We start from the raw sequence: 17,940 nt of genomic DNA on the forward strand, positions 1-17,940 counted from the left end.
CTTTATCTAAACCTGTCGCCTATTTCCCAAGGATTTACTTCCCTCTGTTCCCCGCCCGTTCATATATCTGTCTAGATGCATTTTAAATGATGCTATCGTGTCCGCCTTTACCACCTCCGCTGGCAAAGCATCCCAGGCACCCACCACCCTCTGCGTAAAAAACTTTCTCTTGACCCTGCCACAAATCTTCCTGATCGTCACCCATCACCTTCGGGAGGCACCCCTCCAGCCTACCCGCCAGTACCTTCGCCAATATTTTTGCGTCCACATTCAGAAGTGATATGGGCCTATACGACCCACACTCCATCGGATCATTATCTTTTTTTAGCAACAGGGAAATGGATGCCTGCCCCAAGGTTTGTGGCAACACCCCCTTCCCTATCACCTCTTCAAACATCCCCACCATCAGGGGTGTCAGCTTATCCTTGAATTTTTTATAATATTCCACCGGAAACCCATCCGGCCCTGCCACCTTCCCCGACTGCATCCTCCCAATCGCATCCTTTATCTCCTGCTCCACTATCGCTCCTTCTAATGTAGCCCTGCCCCCCTCCCCTAGCCTCGGGTACTCCAGCCCATCTAAAAATTCCTGCATCTTCCGGTCTCCCCCAGGTGGCTCTGACCTGTACAACCTCTCATAAAATTCCTCGAAGACCTTGTTAATCAGATCCGGAGCCACCACCAACTTCCCTGCCCTGTCCCTCATCTGAACAATTTCCCTTACCGCTGCCTCTCTCCGGAGCTGACCTGCTAACTTACCTGCCTTATCTCCATGCTATAAATTCCTCCCTTTAACTGTTCCAATTTAATAACGAGATCCCATAAACCAGTACCCCCTTTTCAAAAGGTGTGGCCCAGCACACAGCACTCAAGACCTGGTATGGATGCGCTTGTTTCCTTTCCAAAACAGCCGGTTTGAATTCCTTCCAGAAAGCAATTATTTATTTTCAAGTTATCAAGCAGTCTGGAAATAGCTTTTAAACTAAAGATAGAGAGACGGGCCAGGATACTGCTCTTTCTGAGTACAGCAGCTAAATGTGAAAACAAAAGCAAAAACTCAAGCGAAAGTAAAACCAACTCTCAGAGCCACAGCCCAGCTCCACCCACACAATGCCATTGCTGAAGCCATGTGATAAGACAAAAACATTTCTTAAATGGACGCTCCCATGACAAGATTGAGGGACCTGATCGAGGTGTACAAATTGATGAGGAACATAGAGAGATTAGCTGGGAAGGTTCTTTTATCCTTCATAGAGGGGTCAATGACCAGGATAGATTTAAGGTAAGGGACAAGAGATTTAGAGGATATCTGAGGAAAATATTTTTCATGCAGGCGGGGGGGGGGGGGGGGGATCTGGAACTCGCTGCCTGAAAGGGTGGTAGAGACAGGAATCCTCACAATATTTAAGAAGCATTTGGATGAGCAATTGAAACACCACAGCACACAAGGCTACAGATCAAGTGCTGGAAAATGGGACAAGAATAAATCGATGCTTGATGGTTGGTGCAGACACGATGGGCCGAAGGGCCTCTTTCTGTGCTGTAAAACTCTATGATTATGACCTCCAGGAGTATGAAGCATGTGCTGGAAAACAGGGTTAGGCACAGATGCGATGGGCAGAATGGTCTCCTGTGCTGTGAATGTTTCTACATGTTCTAAATATCTGAAAATTAGTGTGCAGGGCTGGGGGGTGGGGGGGGGGGGGGGGGCGGGGGGAGAGTGACAGGACGGGAATTGTTCCTTAGGAGAGCCAGGATGGATACACCAGGCCGAATGGCCTTCTTCTGCTCAATGATTGTTCCCCAGGCCAGCATCACTGAAACATATGATCTGGTCATTGTCACATTGCCCTTGGTGGGCGCTTGCTGTGAGCAAATTGGCTACTTTAAAACAATGACTACACTTGAAAAATACTTCATTGGCTGCAAAGCGCTTCAGTGAGATTGTGAAGGACTCTTAGATAAAATCAGATAATTTCTTCTTTATTAACTATTGCAAACAGGTCGACGTAATTTGCACAGTTATTCGGACTAAATGCAAAAATGCAGAGGAGTTCAATGCTAAGGCGCTGTTTAATGCACGCACACAAGTAACCGTGCGCATCCTGTAAGTTAATGAAGGTTCTGTGCAGTTTTCCAATCACACACACACACACACACACAACGCTGACGTCTCTGATTCCTGACCAGCACCAAATGACGGTGCAAAAACCAGGAAGCACTGACGGCAGCTGCAAAGTGAGAACAAAATCCAGACCGGGAACCCAGGAACCGGATTCCACCCACAGGTAACACAGCCATGGGAATGGGAACTTGGGGTGGGTGGAACACCCCACTGAGGCAATCACCCAAATTTATGCCTCTCTGGCCTCCTGCAGAAATCTGCCATGTGATTGCCACATTAGGTTTAATTAGCATTAAGTCCACACCACACAGTGGTTAGCACTGCTGCCTCACAGCACCGGGGAACCGGGTTCAATTCCTGCCTTGGGGAACTGTCCGTGTGGAGTTCGCACGTTCACCCCGTGTCTGTGTGGGTTTCCTCCGGATGCTTCTGTTTCCTTTTACAGTCCAAAGATGTGCAGGTTAGGTGAATTGGCCACGCTAAATTGTCCTTTAGTGTCCAGCGATGTGCAGGTTAGGTTACGGGGGAGAGGGCTGGGTGGGCAGGGGAGTGGGCCTTCAGAGGATTGGTGCAGACTCGATGGGCTGAATGGCCTCCTTCTGCACTGTAGGAATTCTATGATTATACATATTTTTAAAAAAAATTGAACTTTGTCCCCACGATGAGAAATTCAGCAGTCGCTATCAACCCGTTTTCATATTAACCGCTCAAACTACATGAAGTGGATGATGACACCATACCACTAACCTACAAAAAAATGCATTCACGTAAAATGGTGTAACCTAAATGAAAAGCAAAACACTGCGGATACTGGATATCTAAAATAAAATTGAAAATGCTGGATAAGCAGCAGCATCTGTGGCGAGGGAAACAGAGTTAACGATTCGGGACCGTATGACTCTTCTGTTTGGAATTGAGGCGTCAACTCTGTTTCTCTCTCCCAAAAAGGTGTAACTTTTTAATTTCAATTGGTGTCCATTAAATAGTGGGGCACTTATGCAAATATATTAAACTTTTGTCTGTTGATGTCAGAAAACTTTAGTTGTTAAACTGCCTGTCCTCCAGAGGTGGACATGAAAAATCCCAGGACACTATTTTCGAGGAGGGGGGGGGGGGGGGGGGGGGGGTAGAGTTATCCCAAGTCTGGACCAATATTTATCTCTTAACCCAAATTGATGATTGTGGATTATTTGGGCATTGTCAGGTGGCTGTTTGTGGAGTCTTGCTGTGCACTGCTGCATTTCCTACATTGCTACAGTGACTGCACTTCAAGAAAAAGCATTTCATGAGCTGTTAAGAGTTTGGGGGTTTTTCGAGTTGTGAAAGGTACCGATTCTTCTTCTGTCGAAAAAAAACTACTTTTCCTTCTTGTGGTTTGGGGAGGGACAGGTTGTGAGTCATTTCCATCATGGTTCTGGTCATAAGGGGGCACAATGGGTTATGAGGGAATTTATCACACAGCACCATCTATTTGTAAACAGTATGTCATTTATTTTTCAGACTGAAGACATTGCTGATTTAAAAACATTTGGAGTCGAATGACCAGATATGGCTGCTGGCGATACTCACCTCTCTCATGTCTCACTCATTTAAGTTTCCGTTTTAAAAGAGGATGTTCAAATTATTTCACCCCTTCGTTATTTTTAAAAATATTCTTGGCTTGTGGGTATTCCTTGAAAGGCTGAATTTTATTGTTGTTCCCTATTTGAAGCACAGTGATGCCTCACAGTTCCAGGGACCTGGGTTTGATTCCTGGCTTGGGTCACTGTCTGTGTGGAGTCTGCACGTTTTCCCCGGTTTCCTCCGGGTGCTCCGGTTTCCTCCCACAAGTCCCGAAAGACGTGTTTGTTAGGTGAATTGGACATTCTGAATTCTCCCTTTGTGTACCCGAACAGGCGCCGGAGTGTGGCGACTAGGGGCTTTTCTCACTAACTTCATTGCGATGTTATTGTAAGCCTACTTGTGACACTAATAAAGATTATTATTTGTCTGGTGAAGGTGTGTCTTCCTCCTGCTTGTCACTTGATACACCGGCTCTCTGATTAGGCCCTTCAGAGGGCAGTTAGGGGTGAACACATTTGTGCTGGAGTGGAATAATCAGATCAGGTGAGGGGGGTCTTCCTTAAGGAGCGTTAGTGAGCCATGTTGGGCTCTGAAGAACAATCTGACAGCTTTATTGATACCAACTTTTATCTCCAACTTTTAAATCAAAAACTGGATCCAAATTTCCGCACTAGGATTAGAATGTATGTTTCCCGGACCTGGTACTTTATTCCTGAGATTAAGTGGTTATCCTCCCAATGGATGGGTGTCCAGAGAGTGCGGAGGAAAAGCAAGATTTGCATGCGCTTTTAGCGTATTTTCCTCTCTGTTACAGTTTGCCACAGTGAGTGATGGAGTCGGAAACAACATTGCATCACTTAATGGAGATGTGGACAAGTAGTGGAAGCAGATGAAGGCCCAGGACAATGTGAAGGGCCTGGGGAATGGGACGAGATTAGTTAGCTCTCTCAAAAGAGCCTGTGCTGACCCGATGGGCTGGATGGCCTCCTCCTATGCTGTAAACGTCCATTAAAATAGCAAGGTCAACCTTTACTTTGACAAGCTGCGTACATTTTAATGAAGGGGTTTGTAGTTGCTGCTGCTTTAAATGCCAACTTATTGGCCACATTGTCCACAGATGTCTTGCGCTTGTGCTGTTTGCTCCAGCTGTTTGACACTCTCTTTGCTCCAGATGTTTGACTCTCTCTTTGCTCCAGATGTTTGACTCTCTCTTTGCTCCAGATGTTTGAGTCTCTCTGACCAGATGTTTGGCTCTCTCCTCCAGATGCTTGAACTTCTACTCCTCTACAAACGTTGTATCCTTGACTCTCTCTGTCCAGATGTTTGAGTCTCTCTGTTCAGATGTTTGACTCCCCCTTTGCTCCGGATGTTTGAACTCCAACTCCAGTACAGATGTTGCGCCCTTGGGCCCTCTCTGCTCCAGATGTTTGAACTCTGACTCTGCTGCCGATGCATTTGTGTTGGCTTGACCCTCTCTGCTCCAGGCGTTCTTGCCCCCACCCTGCTTGCAAGATGCTTTATCTGTGACTGCGGGCGCCCAGATGTTTCAAGCACGTTGCGGATATTATTATTATTTTTTTCTCCTCCAGGTTACCTTTCTCCTGCGGCTGATGTTTTTTTTTTCTCCTCTCCTCTGCATCTGACCCCTCATTGCAAACACCCCTCCCCTCTCCCTGTGCTTTTGATGTGCTCCGGTGCCGGAGTTTGCAGCGGATGGCAGGATCCCAGGGCGCTGTGTCACTTACCCACTGGCGGTGAGAGGGAGCCGGGCACCGGGAAGATGAGGTGCCCAGCGCTGGCACCGGGGCATTAACACCCCCGCAGCAACTGTGTCTCAGACATCGCCTTAAATCCGCCCCGCCTCTCCCCATTGCATTTATTCATTTAGATCATATCCCCCCCCCCCCCCAAACAAAACCCAGGGAGACGTGTCTTTGGCCTGTTTCTGACTGTCTACCCCAGGTAACAACCTTACCTGATTTATCCGCCCTTTAAGCCCATTCATTCTGCCCCATTCCCGGCTGGGTGGCGCAATGATGGATGGAATTCTGAAGAGGATTGCGAAGGAAGCCTCGGGGAACAAGCACAAGGCAATAAGGGATGCCTGCACCTTAGCATGTGGTAAGGACCCATCTCTCTCTCTCTCTCTCTCTCAAACCTGTTTGTGATGTTGGTTGTCCAGGTGTCTGCAGCTGGAAGGATAAGCTGGAGGTTTGGCAATTGGCAGGGTGGCCAGGGTGAGAGTGTCTGTCTGTGCAGGGGTGGATAGGTGGGGGGGAGGGGGGGGGGGGGGGAGGGAGGGGGGGGGGGGGGGGGGAGAGGAGAGGAGAGGAGAGGGGGAGAGCCCAGAGCCCAGAGCCCAGAGGTGGTGATGTGACTCGTCTGCTTTCATTTCTGAATGGGTGATAATCACAGAATCAGCCAGTGCAGAAGGAGGCCTCTCGCCCCCTCACAGCCTGTGCTAGCTCTCTGAAAGAAACCAGCCAGTTTAGTCCCATTCTCTCTCTCTCTCAAAAGCCCTAACTTAATTCCTCAAATTTTCAAGTTACGATGACATTTCCTCCTCCCCATCTTTTGGCAGTGTGCCCCAGATCAGGCCTCCTTATTTAATCAATTATATTCCTCTGTTAGAAGCAGCTCAGGGAATATTGGCCGGTCTGATGCCTGGGATGGAGGGTGTTATCGTATGAGGGAAGGTTGCCCAGGCTGTGCCTGTACCCATTGGAGTTTAGAAGAATGAGAGATGATCTTATTGACACATATTCGATCCCGAGGGGACCTGACTGCCAGAGTGGATGAGAGAGTCTAGATGTAGGGGGGTCACAGTTTTAAAGAAAGGGGTCCCCCCCCCTATAAGATGGAGATGAGGATGATTTATTTTTCTCTCAGAGGATCCGGAGTCCTTGGAACTCTCTTCCCTAGGGAGCAGTGGAAGGGGGGGGGGGGGGGGGGGGTCAGCGAATATTTTTAAGGCAGAGGTAAATAGATTCTTGATTAACAATGGAGTTAAAGGGGCAGCACGGTGGCGCAGTGGTTAGCACTGGGACTACGACACTGAGGACCCGGGTTCAAATCCCGGCTCTGGGTCACTGTCCGTGTGGAGTTTGCACATTCTCCCCGTGTCTGCGTGGGTTTCGCCCCCCCACAACCCAAAAGATGTGCAGGCTAGGTGGATTGGCCACGCTAAATTGAAAATGAATGAAATGAAATGAAAATCGCTTATTGTCACGAGTAGGCTACAAATGAAGTTACTGTGAAAAGCCCCTAGTCGCCACATTCCGGCACCTGTTCGGTGAGGCTGGTACGGGAATTGAATCCGCGCTGCTGGCCTGCCAAGGTCTGCTTTCAAAGCCAGCGATTTAGCCCTGTGCTAAACCAGCCCCTTAATTGCCCTTAATTGGAAAAATAATAATTGGGTACACTAAATTTAAAACAAAAAAACAATGGAGTCAAAGGGGGCAAGTGGAATGTGGCGATGTGGCGGCATGGTAGCGCAGTGGTTAGCACTATTGCTTCACAGCAGCAGGGTCCCAGATTCGATTCCTGGCTTGGGTCACTGTCTGTGTGGAGTCTGCACGTTCTCCCCGTGTCTGCGTGGGTTTCCTCCGGGAGCTCCGGTTTCCTCCCACAAGTCCCGAAAGACGTGCTTGTTAGGTGAATTGGACATTCTGAATTCTCCCTCTGTGTAGCCAAACAGGCGCCGGAATGTGGCGACTGGGGGCTTTTCACAGTAACTTCATTGCAGTGTTAATGTAAGCCTACTTGTGGCAATAAAGATTATTATTATGTGGCCACAATCAGATCATATTTATAGACAGAGCAGGCATGAGGGGCCGAATGGCCTTCTCCTGCTTCTAATTCGTACATTTTTATCCCCTGCCCTCCCCCGGTTCTTTTACTAATTATCTGAAATCTGTATGCTCCACTTACTAACTTTCCTGACACTAGAAACTAATCAACATCCTTCATAATTTTGAACACCGCTGTTAAATCTCTCCTTAACCTTCTGTGCCGTGAGCAGAACACTCCGGTTTCCTAATCTCTCTACATAAGTGAAGTCTTGTTACCAATTCTATAAATCTCCTCTGCGCCTTGCCGAAGACTTTCACATCCTTCCCTCAGACGCAGTGCCCAGAATGGAACACAATACCCCAGCAGAGGCCCAACTTATGAAGGTTTAACATAACTCACTTTTAAAGGCAGCACGGTTGCACAGTGGTTAGCACTGCTGCCTCACGGCGTCGAGGTCCCAGGTTCGATCCCGGCTCTGGGTCACTGTGTGGAGTTTGCACATTCTCCCCGTGTCTGCGTGGGTTTCACCCCCCACAATCCAAAGATATGCAGAGTAGGTGGATTGGCCACGCTAAGTTGCCCCTTATTTGGAGAAACATTGTGTACTCTGAATATAAAGGAAAAAAAAACATAACTCACTTTTGTCTGCCGCGCCTCTGTAAAACCATTCATCTTATTTTGTTTTTTAATTGTAAAGTTTGGATCGAAAGTTATCACTGGTTGTGGCAGTGCATTGTGGTTAGTTGGGTCAATGTGGAGCATTGTGAAAGATGTGAAAGATAGCCACTTTTTTATTTTTATTAATTTTTCCGGGATGTGATTCTGATCGAGAGGCTGTGGGAGAGCCCGGGTTGCATCTGTGCTTTTAAAAATCTTTTCATGGATGTTGGTGCCACTGTCAATGCCTTCGTTTGTTGCCCATCCCTAATTGCCCTTGATGAGGTGGTGGTGAGCGGCCTTCTTGACCGGCTGCACTCCATCCGATCAGTTTCCTGTAGCGGTTTGCCGCAGCTGAGTGCTCCGCTGGGCTATTTCAAAGGCTAAGAGTCGACCACATTGCTGTGGGTCTGGAGACCGGACCAGGTAAGGATGTCAGATTTCCGTCCCTCCCAGACGCAGACGTAACGAGTTGGCGATCAAATTCAAGTGCGTGTTGGGGATGGCGGGGAGGCGGAGGGGGTCATGTGGTAGCGGGTAGAGTGCCATGATCAGTCATGGTAGGTCAGGGCTGCAGAGAGGCTGCCAGTCCAGTCCCACTGCTCTGGAAAGTCCGTGCATGGGTCCATCGAGGCCAGGGTAGGAATGCGATGCCCTTTGTGGTCAAATTGCCCATCAACACAACATCAGAGTTCAGATGTGAAAGATGGCCACTTTTTTATTTTTATTAATTTGTACGGGATATGGGCTTCACTGGCGAGGCCAACATCTATTGCCCTTAGCTGATTGCCCTCGAGAAGGTGGTGGTGAGCTGCCTTCTTGCATTGCTGCAGTCCATGTGGTGTAGGCACACCCACAGTGCTGTTAGGGTGGGAGTTCCAGGACTTTGACCCAGCGACAGTGAAGGAACGGCGATATATTGTCGGTTTGGAAGTGCTACCTAAGGAGCCTTTGTGAGTTGCTGCAGTGCATCCTGTGGATGGTACGTATGGCTGCTACTGTGCGTTGGTGGTGGAGGGAGTGAATGTTTGTGGAAGGGATGCCGATCAAACAGGCTACTTTTTCCTGGATGCTGTTGAGCTTCTTTTTTTTTAATTTAGAGTACCCAATTCATTTTTTCCAATTAAGGGGCAATTTAGCGTGGCCAATCCACCTAGCCTGCACATCTTTGGGTTGTGGGGACGAAACCCATGCAAACACGGGGAGAATGTGCAAACTCCACACCGACAGTGACCCAGAGCCGGGATCGAACCTGGGACCTCGGCGCCGTGAGGCTGCAGGGCTAACCCACTGCGCTACAGTGCTGCCTTCGTGCCGAGCGTCTTGAGTGTTGTTGGAGCTGCACTCATTGAGCAACGTGGGGAGTATTCCATCACACACTTGACTTGTTCCTTGCAGATGGTCAACAGGCTTTGGAGAGTCAGGATGTGAGTTAATCGCCACAGGATTCCTATTCTCTGACCTGCTCTGGTAGCCACAGTATTGATATGGCTAATCCGGTTCAGTCTCAGGTCAATGGTAACCTCCAGGATGTTGATAGTGGGGGATTCAGGGATGGTCATGCCATTGAATGTCAAGGGGAAATGGTTCGATTCTCTCTTATTGGAGATGGTCATTGCCTGACACTTTGGGAAGGAACCGACAGGGCGACCAGCACTGCTGAGAGGGTTGACCCCAGTGTGAGTCAGGAGAGGAAGACCAAAATAAGATTTATGAAATGGGGCTGCAGGGTGGCACAATGGTTAGCACTGCTGCCTCACAGCTCCAGGGTTCGATTCCAAACTCGGGTGCCTGTCTGTGGGGAGTTTGCACGTTCTCCCCGTGTCTGCGTGGGTTTCCTCCGGGTGCTCCGGTTTACTTCTTCAGTCCAAAGATGTGCAGGTTGGGTGGATTGGCCATGCTAAATTGCCCCTTAGTGTTATGTGAGTGTACGGAGATGGGGTGTGGGATTGGGCCTAGGGTCAAAGTGACCTTTCAGAGGGTCAGTGCAGACTCGATGGACCGGATGACCTCCTGCACTGGAGGAATGATTCTATGAAATTCACTGTAAGACATCAATAAACCTGACCAATAAAATTGCTCCTGTACTCTTGCTGCAGTACCCAGTCTGTCGCTGAGGCTTATTGGGAACAGGATGTTCCCTGATGTGAAAATTCTCAAAGAGAATGATTCTTCCCCTTTCATGAGCAACACTGATTTGAATGAGTCAACCTTTTGGTTTTAGCATTGCAGAGACACATTGCCGTTCCCGAGAGCCTCTCCTCCGTTATTATTTATCTTTCTAATAAGCCAGGCCAAGTAGTTTACAAATTGTTGCAAACATGATATTATTGCAAAGTGGTTTAAATGTCTACTCATATATTGCAATAGAACGGCAGGGGACTCCCTGCAATAAACTCTGTGACTCTATCGTTCCCCTGCCTCGTTCTCTTGTCGGTCTCTACTTTAACATAACCAGGCCAGTCTCCATGGTGTGTTATTACCACAGGAAAATCCTTGTAATCTGATTAACAATGATGGAATAAATAACATTGATTGTGCCTGGGATAATGGGATCTTTACATGGATTCAGAATCCACGTTGCTTCGGCCCTCCAAACTTGCAGCGTCTGTTCCTGTGGTGTATTGTTCTTTGTTCTTTAAGCATCGTGGATTCTGAATCTATGTAAAGCTCCCATAATCCCAGGCACTATCAATCTTATTTATTCCGGCACTGTAGATCAGATTACAACGAGGAGCAGTGGGTTTTGTATATTGTACGTAAATCCATTGGTTTTCGGGGGAAAATGGGATGTGGCCTGAGCTCTTCCACCAAACTCTTAGTCACAGCCCTTCGTCACCTTTGCTTTTTTAAAAATAAATTTAGAATACCCAATTCATTTTTTTCCAATTAAGGGGCAATTTAGCGTGGCCAATCCACCGATCTGGGGCTGGTTTAGCACAGTGGGCTCAACAACTGCCTTGTAAAGCAGAACAAGGCCAGCAGCGCGGGTTCAATTCCCGTACCGGCCTCTCCGAACAGGCGCCGGAATGTGGCGACGAGGGGCTTTGCACAGTAACTTCATTGAAGCCTACTTGTGACAATAAACGATTATTAATAATAATAATAATAATAATAATAATTCTTATTATTATCTGCACATCTTTGGGTTGTGGGGGCGAAACCCACGCAAACAGGGGGCGAATGTGCAAACTCCACACGGACAGTAACCCAGAGCTGGGATCGAATCTGGGACCTTGGCGCCGTGAGGCAGAGTGCTAACCACCGCGCCACCGTGCTGCCTAGTCACCTTTTCTAATGGCTCCTTCTCTTGCTTGGCAACAAATTGCTGAACAGCAGAACATGAGGAACAGGACCAGGAGTGGATCACACGGCCTATCGAGCCTGATCCGCCATTCAAAACGATCATGGCTGGGCTCGGGCTATGGATATATACAACGATGGAGCATCCGCAAACCTCTGGGATGGAGAATTCCAAAGATTCACAACCCTTTGAGTGAAGCAATTTCTCCTCATCTCAGCCCTAAATGATCGGCCCCCTTTACCCCGAGACTGTGTCCCCCGTGTTTCAGATTTGATGCACAGCACCTTGAATGGTTTTGTCACTTTAGACGTGCTAGAGAAATGTTGCAGCAGTGAATCTGAGGGTCCAAGCAACCTGCCGTACCTTATAGCTCACCGATAATGTGACCTTTCTTTTCGGTCAACTATCCCCAAGCTTCGGCCTGCCTGACCTTGGCGCCCACGCGGTTTCGTGATGGGTGAGCAGCTGGCTTCTCGTAGTCCAGTTCCCACATGGCAGGAGATGCTGGGATCCAACTAGAACCGTACCTACTTATTTAAGCATCCGATCACATGGGCCTCTGATCAACCTCAATGCATCGAGGAAACGGCGGGGAGGAGAAAATGTCATTAGGCCACTGGGTAATGTCCGTCGAGCCCAGCCAGTTATAGAACAGTACAGCACAGAACAGGCCCTTCGGCCCTCAATGTTGTGCCGAGCCATGATCACCCTACTCAAACCCACGTATCTACCCTATACCCGTAACCCAACAACCCCCCCCCCCCCCTTAACCTTACTTTTATTAGGACACTACGGGCAATTTAGCATGGCCAATCCACCTAACCCGCACATCTTTGGACTGTGGGAGGAAACCGGAGCACCCGGAGGAAACCCACGCACACAGGGGGAGGACGTGCAGACTCCACACAGCCAGTGACCCAGCCGGGAATCGAACCTGGGACCCTGGAGCTGTGAAGCATTTATGCTAACCACCATGCTACCCTGCTGCTGTAGATCGATTTAGGAAGCTGGGGTTGTCCCCCTTTGAAAAGAGAAGATTGCAAAGAGATTTGATCGAGATGTTAAGAATCACGATGGGTCTACACAGAGTAGGTAGGGAGAAGGGCTGTGAAGCAGAGGAAATTTAAGGAGGAGTTAGACAGATTTTTAATTGGTAATGGGTTGCAGTGTTATGGAGAACGGGCAGGACGGCGGCGATGAGGCCAGGATGGGATCAGCCATGATCACATGGAGGATGTTAGGCTCGGGAGGCTAAATTGAGAGTTGAATTGAGTGCAGAACTGATTTCTTTTTTTTTCCGAGCTGATGTGTTCTAGGGAGGAGTTGCTCTGGCTGATTTTGCAATCCAACTCTTGGTCTGAAACATTGCAGGTAGCAGATGGGGAACATATCAGCCATGATACAGTGGCGGAGCAGACTCGACGGGCCGAATGGCCTAATTCTGCTCCTATATCTTATGAACTTTTCACCTTTGGTTCTTTTGCCACCATGCTAGCGTGAGGCCTTTGGGAGAAGTAGTTTTTCCTCAAATCTGTATTAAATTTGCTACCTCTTATTCCAAGATTATGACCTCTCATTTTAGAATGCCACACAAGAGAAAGCATCAGCTTTTGAATACCTTTTTTTGTGCAGTGAGTGAGGTTAGGTTGTTGAAAGCACTCCCTCCCCGAGAGTATGCTGATGCCAGGGTCAATCCTGGCTTTCAAATGGGAATTGGAAAAGAACCTAAAGAGAAAAAAGTTACAGGGCTACAGGGAAACCCATGCCTGCACTGTTTAAGTAAGGTGCTCTTTCCAAGGGTCGGTGTAGACTCGATGGGCCGAATGGCCTCCTTCTACACTCTCTTGAAGAATCATCTCTACATTTCTCACCCCCTGCATGGAGCAGTGTCACATAGTAGGGAACCTCCCAGCCAGTTAAAGGAGAGAGAGCCCGTCCGAGATTGCAGTAACTTAAGGAAGAGGTGACCACTACCCTCTCAGGGCAACTGGGAATGGGCGGGACATACCAGCCTTGCCAGTGGCACCTATAACATGAGAACGAATTTTAAAAACAGTAGATGCCTGATATACCATCAATTCACTACAAGACGATGAGAGCAAGTTTTCATAGGCTTTATTATCCAAGAAATTGCCTGCCTGTGACTGCTGTGAGAACTGAGTGCCGCCCCCAGGCTGCCGGTCTATATACCGGGCGGGGTGGGTGGGGCGGGGTGGGGGGGAAGCCAGAGGCAGAGCCCACCAGGGTTCCAGTACAATACATGGAAGGAGATCATATTACCATTCCCTGGCCATAGGCCACAGCACTAGACACACAACTTATATTATGGCGAATGCATTCACCACATTGCCCCTTCGGGTTTTTTTTATAACAAAGGACTGTGTTTATCAGCAGCAAAATGTAAACATTTCCTCACATCGCTTGGAGGTTTAGCTGCCACCAGGAAAGCGTGGGGCCGGTTTTCCACCTTTAATCTCCTGCTTCCATTTGTCAAAAACATATGTGTCTGTCGCAGGGATCGGCTAGGTGGCAGGAGGAATTGGCCCAGGGGGACACTAACGCCATCTGTCCCTCTACCCCACCAGAGACAGGGCAGGCCGAGCTGTGGGCAACCGATACACCTGTTTAAGACAGGAAGACTTGCATTTATGCAGCTCCCTGCATGGCCTTGAGGATGCATCACAAACGCTTTGCAGAAAATACGGCTGTGCGATCTTTGACGTCCTCCTGAGAGAGGCGAAAGTTGTCCTTCTCTGCGACTCGAGGAGCGGCCAGCTGGGTTGATTGGCGGCTTGGCCAATCAAGATTGAGGAAGATGGAAGTGGCTTTGGAAGGGTGGTGGGGGAGAGTTAGGTGGGGGAGCGTTTGTTGGGGGGGACAGGGTGGGGGAGAGTCTGGGTGGGGGAGAGTGTGGTGAGGGAGAGTTTCTTGGGGGAGGTGGGGTGGGGAAATGGCCTGGGGGAGAGTGTGGTGGGGGAGCGTTTGTTGAGGGGGACAGGGTGGGGGAGAGTGTGGTGAGGGAGAATTTCTTGGGCGAGGCGGGGTGGGGGAGATGGGCTGGGGGAGAGTGTGGTGGGGAGACAGGGTGGGGGAGTGTGGTGGGGGAGAGTTTGTGGGGGGAGATGGGGTGGGGGAGAGTCCTGGTGGGGGAAGATGGGGTGGGGTAGGTGGGTGGGGGTAAGTGTGCGCATCTACCTTGAAAGGAGTGGAGGGTAAAAGGAGCTTGTAAACTAGTGCAAGGGAACCAGAAATGGAGTCACCCTGCTCTGTGAGGGTGAACTAAAATGAAGGGCCTCCTGGGGGAGACGCAGACATCAGTGAGTCATCCCTGCTGCCGAGTAAACGTCAGCACAAACATTATCCAACTGCAGCCCTTAGCTTCCCAGCAACGGACTCCAGCTCCTGCTCCATTACCATAGAAACCAGGTATTACCAACGCCACACTTGTAGAATTATAGGCAATCAGTCTGCCATTATATAACTCAGGAAAGATATTGTTCCATGGATAGGTGAGCGTAGCACAAAAACAAGAAAATAATGTCTCTGTCAAAAATGTGCTTCTTATATTTGCTTGTCAATGTTTCTACAAAACAACTTGTATTTCCATAGCACCTTCCACGTAATAAAATGATCCAAAATGCTTTCAGGAGCGTTCAAAAATAAAACTTGATGCCGAGCCATTTGAGGAGATATTAGGGTTGACGATCAAAAGCCGAATGTCTCGGGGCGGCATGTGGCGCAGCGATTAGCACTGGGACTGCAGCACTGAGGTCCCGGGTTCGAATCCCGGCCCTGGGTCACTGTCTGTGTGAAGTTTGCACGTTCTCCCCGTGTCTGCGTGGGTTTCACCCCCACAACTCAAAGATGTGCATGTTAGATGGATTGGCCACGCTAAATTGCCCCTTAATTGGAAAAAAAAATAATTGGCTACTCTGAATTTAAAAAAAAGCCGATTGTCTTAAAGGGGGAAAGTGAAGTAAACAGCTGGAGAAGGGTAGGGAGGGGTTATCCAGGGCTTATGGACCCAAACAGCTTTAATTGTTCCACCCTTCATTAACAGTGGAGCAATTAAAATTGGGGTTGCTAAGGCAGCCAGAATTAGAGCAATGCAGATTTACCAGAGGATCATGGGACTTCAGGACATGACGGAGATGGGGAGGTACAGGGGTGGCACACTGTAGTGCCTCACTGCACCGTGGTCTCGGGTTCGATCCCAGCCCTGGGTCACTGTCCGTGTGGAGTTTGCACATTCTCCCCGTGTCTGCATGGGTCTCACCCCCACAACCCAAAGATGTGGATTGGCTACGCTAAATTTGATTGGCCACCTTAATTGGAAAAAAAAAGAGATAAGGAGGTGGGTGGCCCCGGAGGGAGTGGAATGTGAATTTCAAAATCGAGGTGTTGTTTTTTTGAAAATTTAGAGTACCCAATTATCTTGTTTTCCAATTAAGGGGCAATTTAGCGCGGCCAATCCACCTACCCTGCACATCTTTGGGCTGTGGGCGTGAGACCCACGCAGGCACGGGGAGAATGTGCAAACTCCACACGGACAGTGACCCAGAGCCGGGATCGAACCTGGGACCTCAGCACCATAGTCTCAGTGCTAACCACTGTGCCACGTACCACCCGAGGTGTTGCTTAACAGTGAGTCGGGTCAGTGAGCCCAGGTGTGATAGGTGAATGGGACTTTGTGTGAGCTAGGACACGGACAGAAGAGTTTTTTGGATGACCTCAATGGCACTAAAGACACTACTCGGAATTCCCTGGTCATCGTGCCGGCAGTACACCACCCGCCAGGGGGTTTCCCAGTGGCGCAGGGTGATCTCAATGGGAAATCCCATTGACAATGGGCAGGAAGATAAAATCCTGTGGCAGGCGGCCGAGAAACACACGGCTAGGGGTCCGGAGATATCTGCCCACTGTCTCATGATGAGGGGTTCGATTCCCTGATGTCCTCCACTGTATAAAAGAGTCACGCATGGTTAGTTTCAAGCAGACCATATGACTGTGGGAGCAGCATTAGTCCAGCCAAATCTCACCTGAAGCAGCGATCGTGTTCCTGGCCTAGTAACCTCAAGGCCCAATCGAATGCTGAGAGGACATGGGTTCAAATTCGACAGCTGGTGCAATTTAAATTCAAGGCATAAAAATTGTGGAATTGAAAACTAGTCTCAGCAATGGTGACCATCACACACGTTATCGATTGTTGGAAAAACCCATCTGGTTCACTAATGTCCATTAGGTGAGGAAATCTGCCGTCCTTACCCGGTCTGGCCTACACGTGACTCCAGACCCACAGCCAATGTGGTTGGCTCTCAGTTGCCCTCTGAATTGGCCTAGCGAACAACTCAGTTCAAGGGCAATTAGGGATGGGCAATAAATGCTGGCCCAGTCAATGACACCCATATCCCGTGTGAAAGAATAGCATTGAAAAAATAATGTCCACACAGTAAGTTCCAGCTCAGTCATGATCATTGACTGTTTGATTATATCTCACTCTGTCCCAGCCCTCTGAGGACCTTTCACTGTGCTGACATCAGTTAGAAAAGTGCGGCCCAGGGAACTAAATCTGTTAGCTACTTTCTGAGCCACGACCTGCGGAGAGGGAGAGTGCTTTTGTTCAGTTGCCCTTTTTATTAAATGCAGTGAGTTATTGCGATCTGAAATACACTGGCCGAAAGGGCAATGGAATAATACTTGGTCATGATCTTTGAGCGAGGAATTGGATAAATACGAGGAAATGGAAAACACTTGAAAGGCTGCGAGGGAAAGAATCGGGAGGGTTGGGACTTATTGGACTGTTCTTACGGAAAGCTCACACAGACATGACTGGCCAAATGGACTCCACCTGTGCTGCGTATATTATCCTACGCCCCTCCGATCCTGTGGTTGGAAACAGCAGATTGTACAGAGAGCCTATGTTGGAGAGAAAGAGAACTTAATTAGCTGTGCAGCAAAGAACACAGAAAAGTACAGCACAGGAACAGGCCCTTCGGCCCTCCAAGCCTGTGCCGACCATGCTGCCCGTCTGAACTAAAATCTTCTCCACTTCCGGGGTCCGTATCCCTCTATTCCCATCCTATTCATGTATTTGTCAAGATGCCCCTTAAATGTCACTATCGTCCCTGCTTCCACCACCTCCTCCAACAGCGACTTCCAGGCACCCACTACCCTATGTGTAAAAAACTTGCCTCGTGCATCTCCTCTAAACCTTGCCCCTCGCACCTTAAACCTATGCCCCCTAGTAATTGATCTCTCTACCCTGAGAAAAAGCCTCTGACTATCCACTCTCTCTATGCCCCTCATAATTTTGTAGACCTCTATCAGGTCGCCCCTCAACCTCCGTCGTTCCAGTGAGAACAAACCGAGTTTATTCAACCACTCCTCATAACTAATGCCCTCCATACCAGGCAACATCCTGGTAAATCTCTTCTGCACCCTCTCTAAAGCCTCCACATCCTTCTGTTGGTGTGGCAACCGCCCTCATCGCTATCCTCAA

The 17,940-nt window shown here is 48.9% G+C and overlaps 1 protein-coding gene across 1 annotated transcript in view; it reads left to right on the forward strand.

Annotated features, from left to right (window-relative positions):
- Positions 1–5,412: 5,412 nt before the first annotated feature.
- Positions 5,413–17,940, forward strand: part of arfgef3 (ARFGEF family member 3) — a 178,175-nt gene continuing 165,647 nt past the window's right edge. Inside the window, 1 exon segment of the mRNA XM_038816316.1 lies at positions 5,413–5,809. Within this exon segment, the coding sequence (XP_038672244.1) occupies positions 5,722–5,809 (88 nt within the window). The 5' untranslated portion in view covers positions 5,413–5,721.

The sequence above is a fragment of the Scyliorhinus canicula genome, chromosome 1, assembly GCF_902713615.1.
Source record: "Scyliorhinus canicula chromosome 1, sScyCan1.1, whole genome shotgun sequence".
Lineage (NCBI taxonomy): Eukaryota > Metazoa > Chordata > Chondrichthyes > Carcharhiniformes > Scyliorhinidae > Scyliorhinus > Scyliorhinus canicula.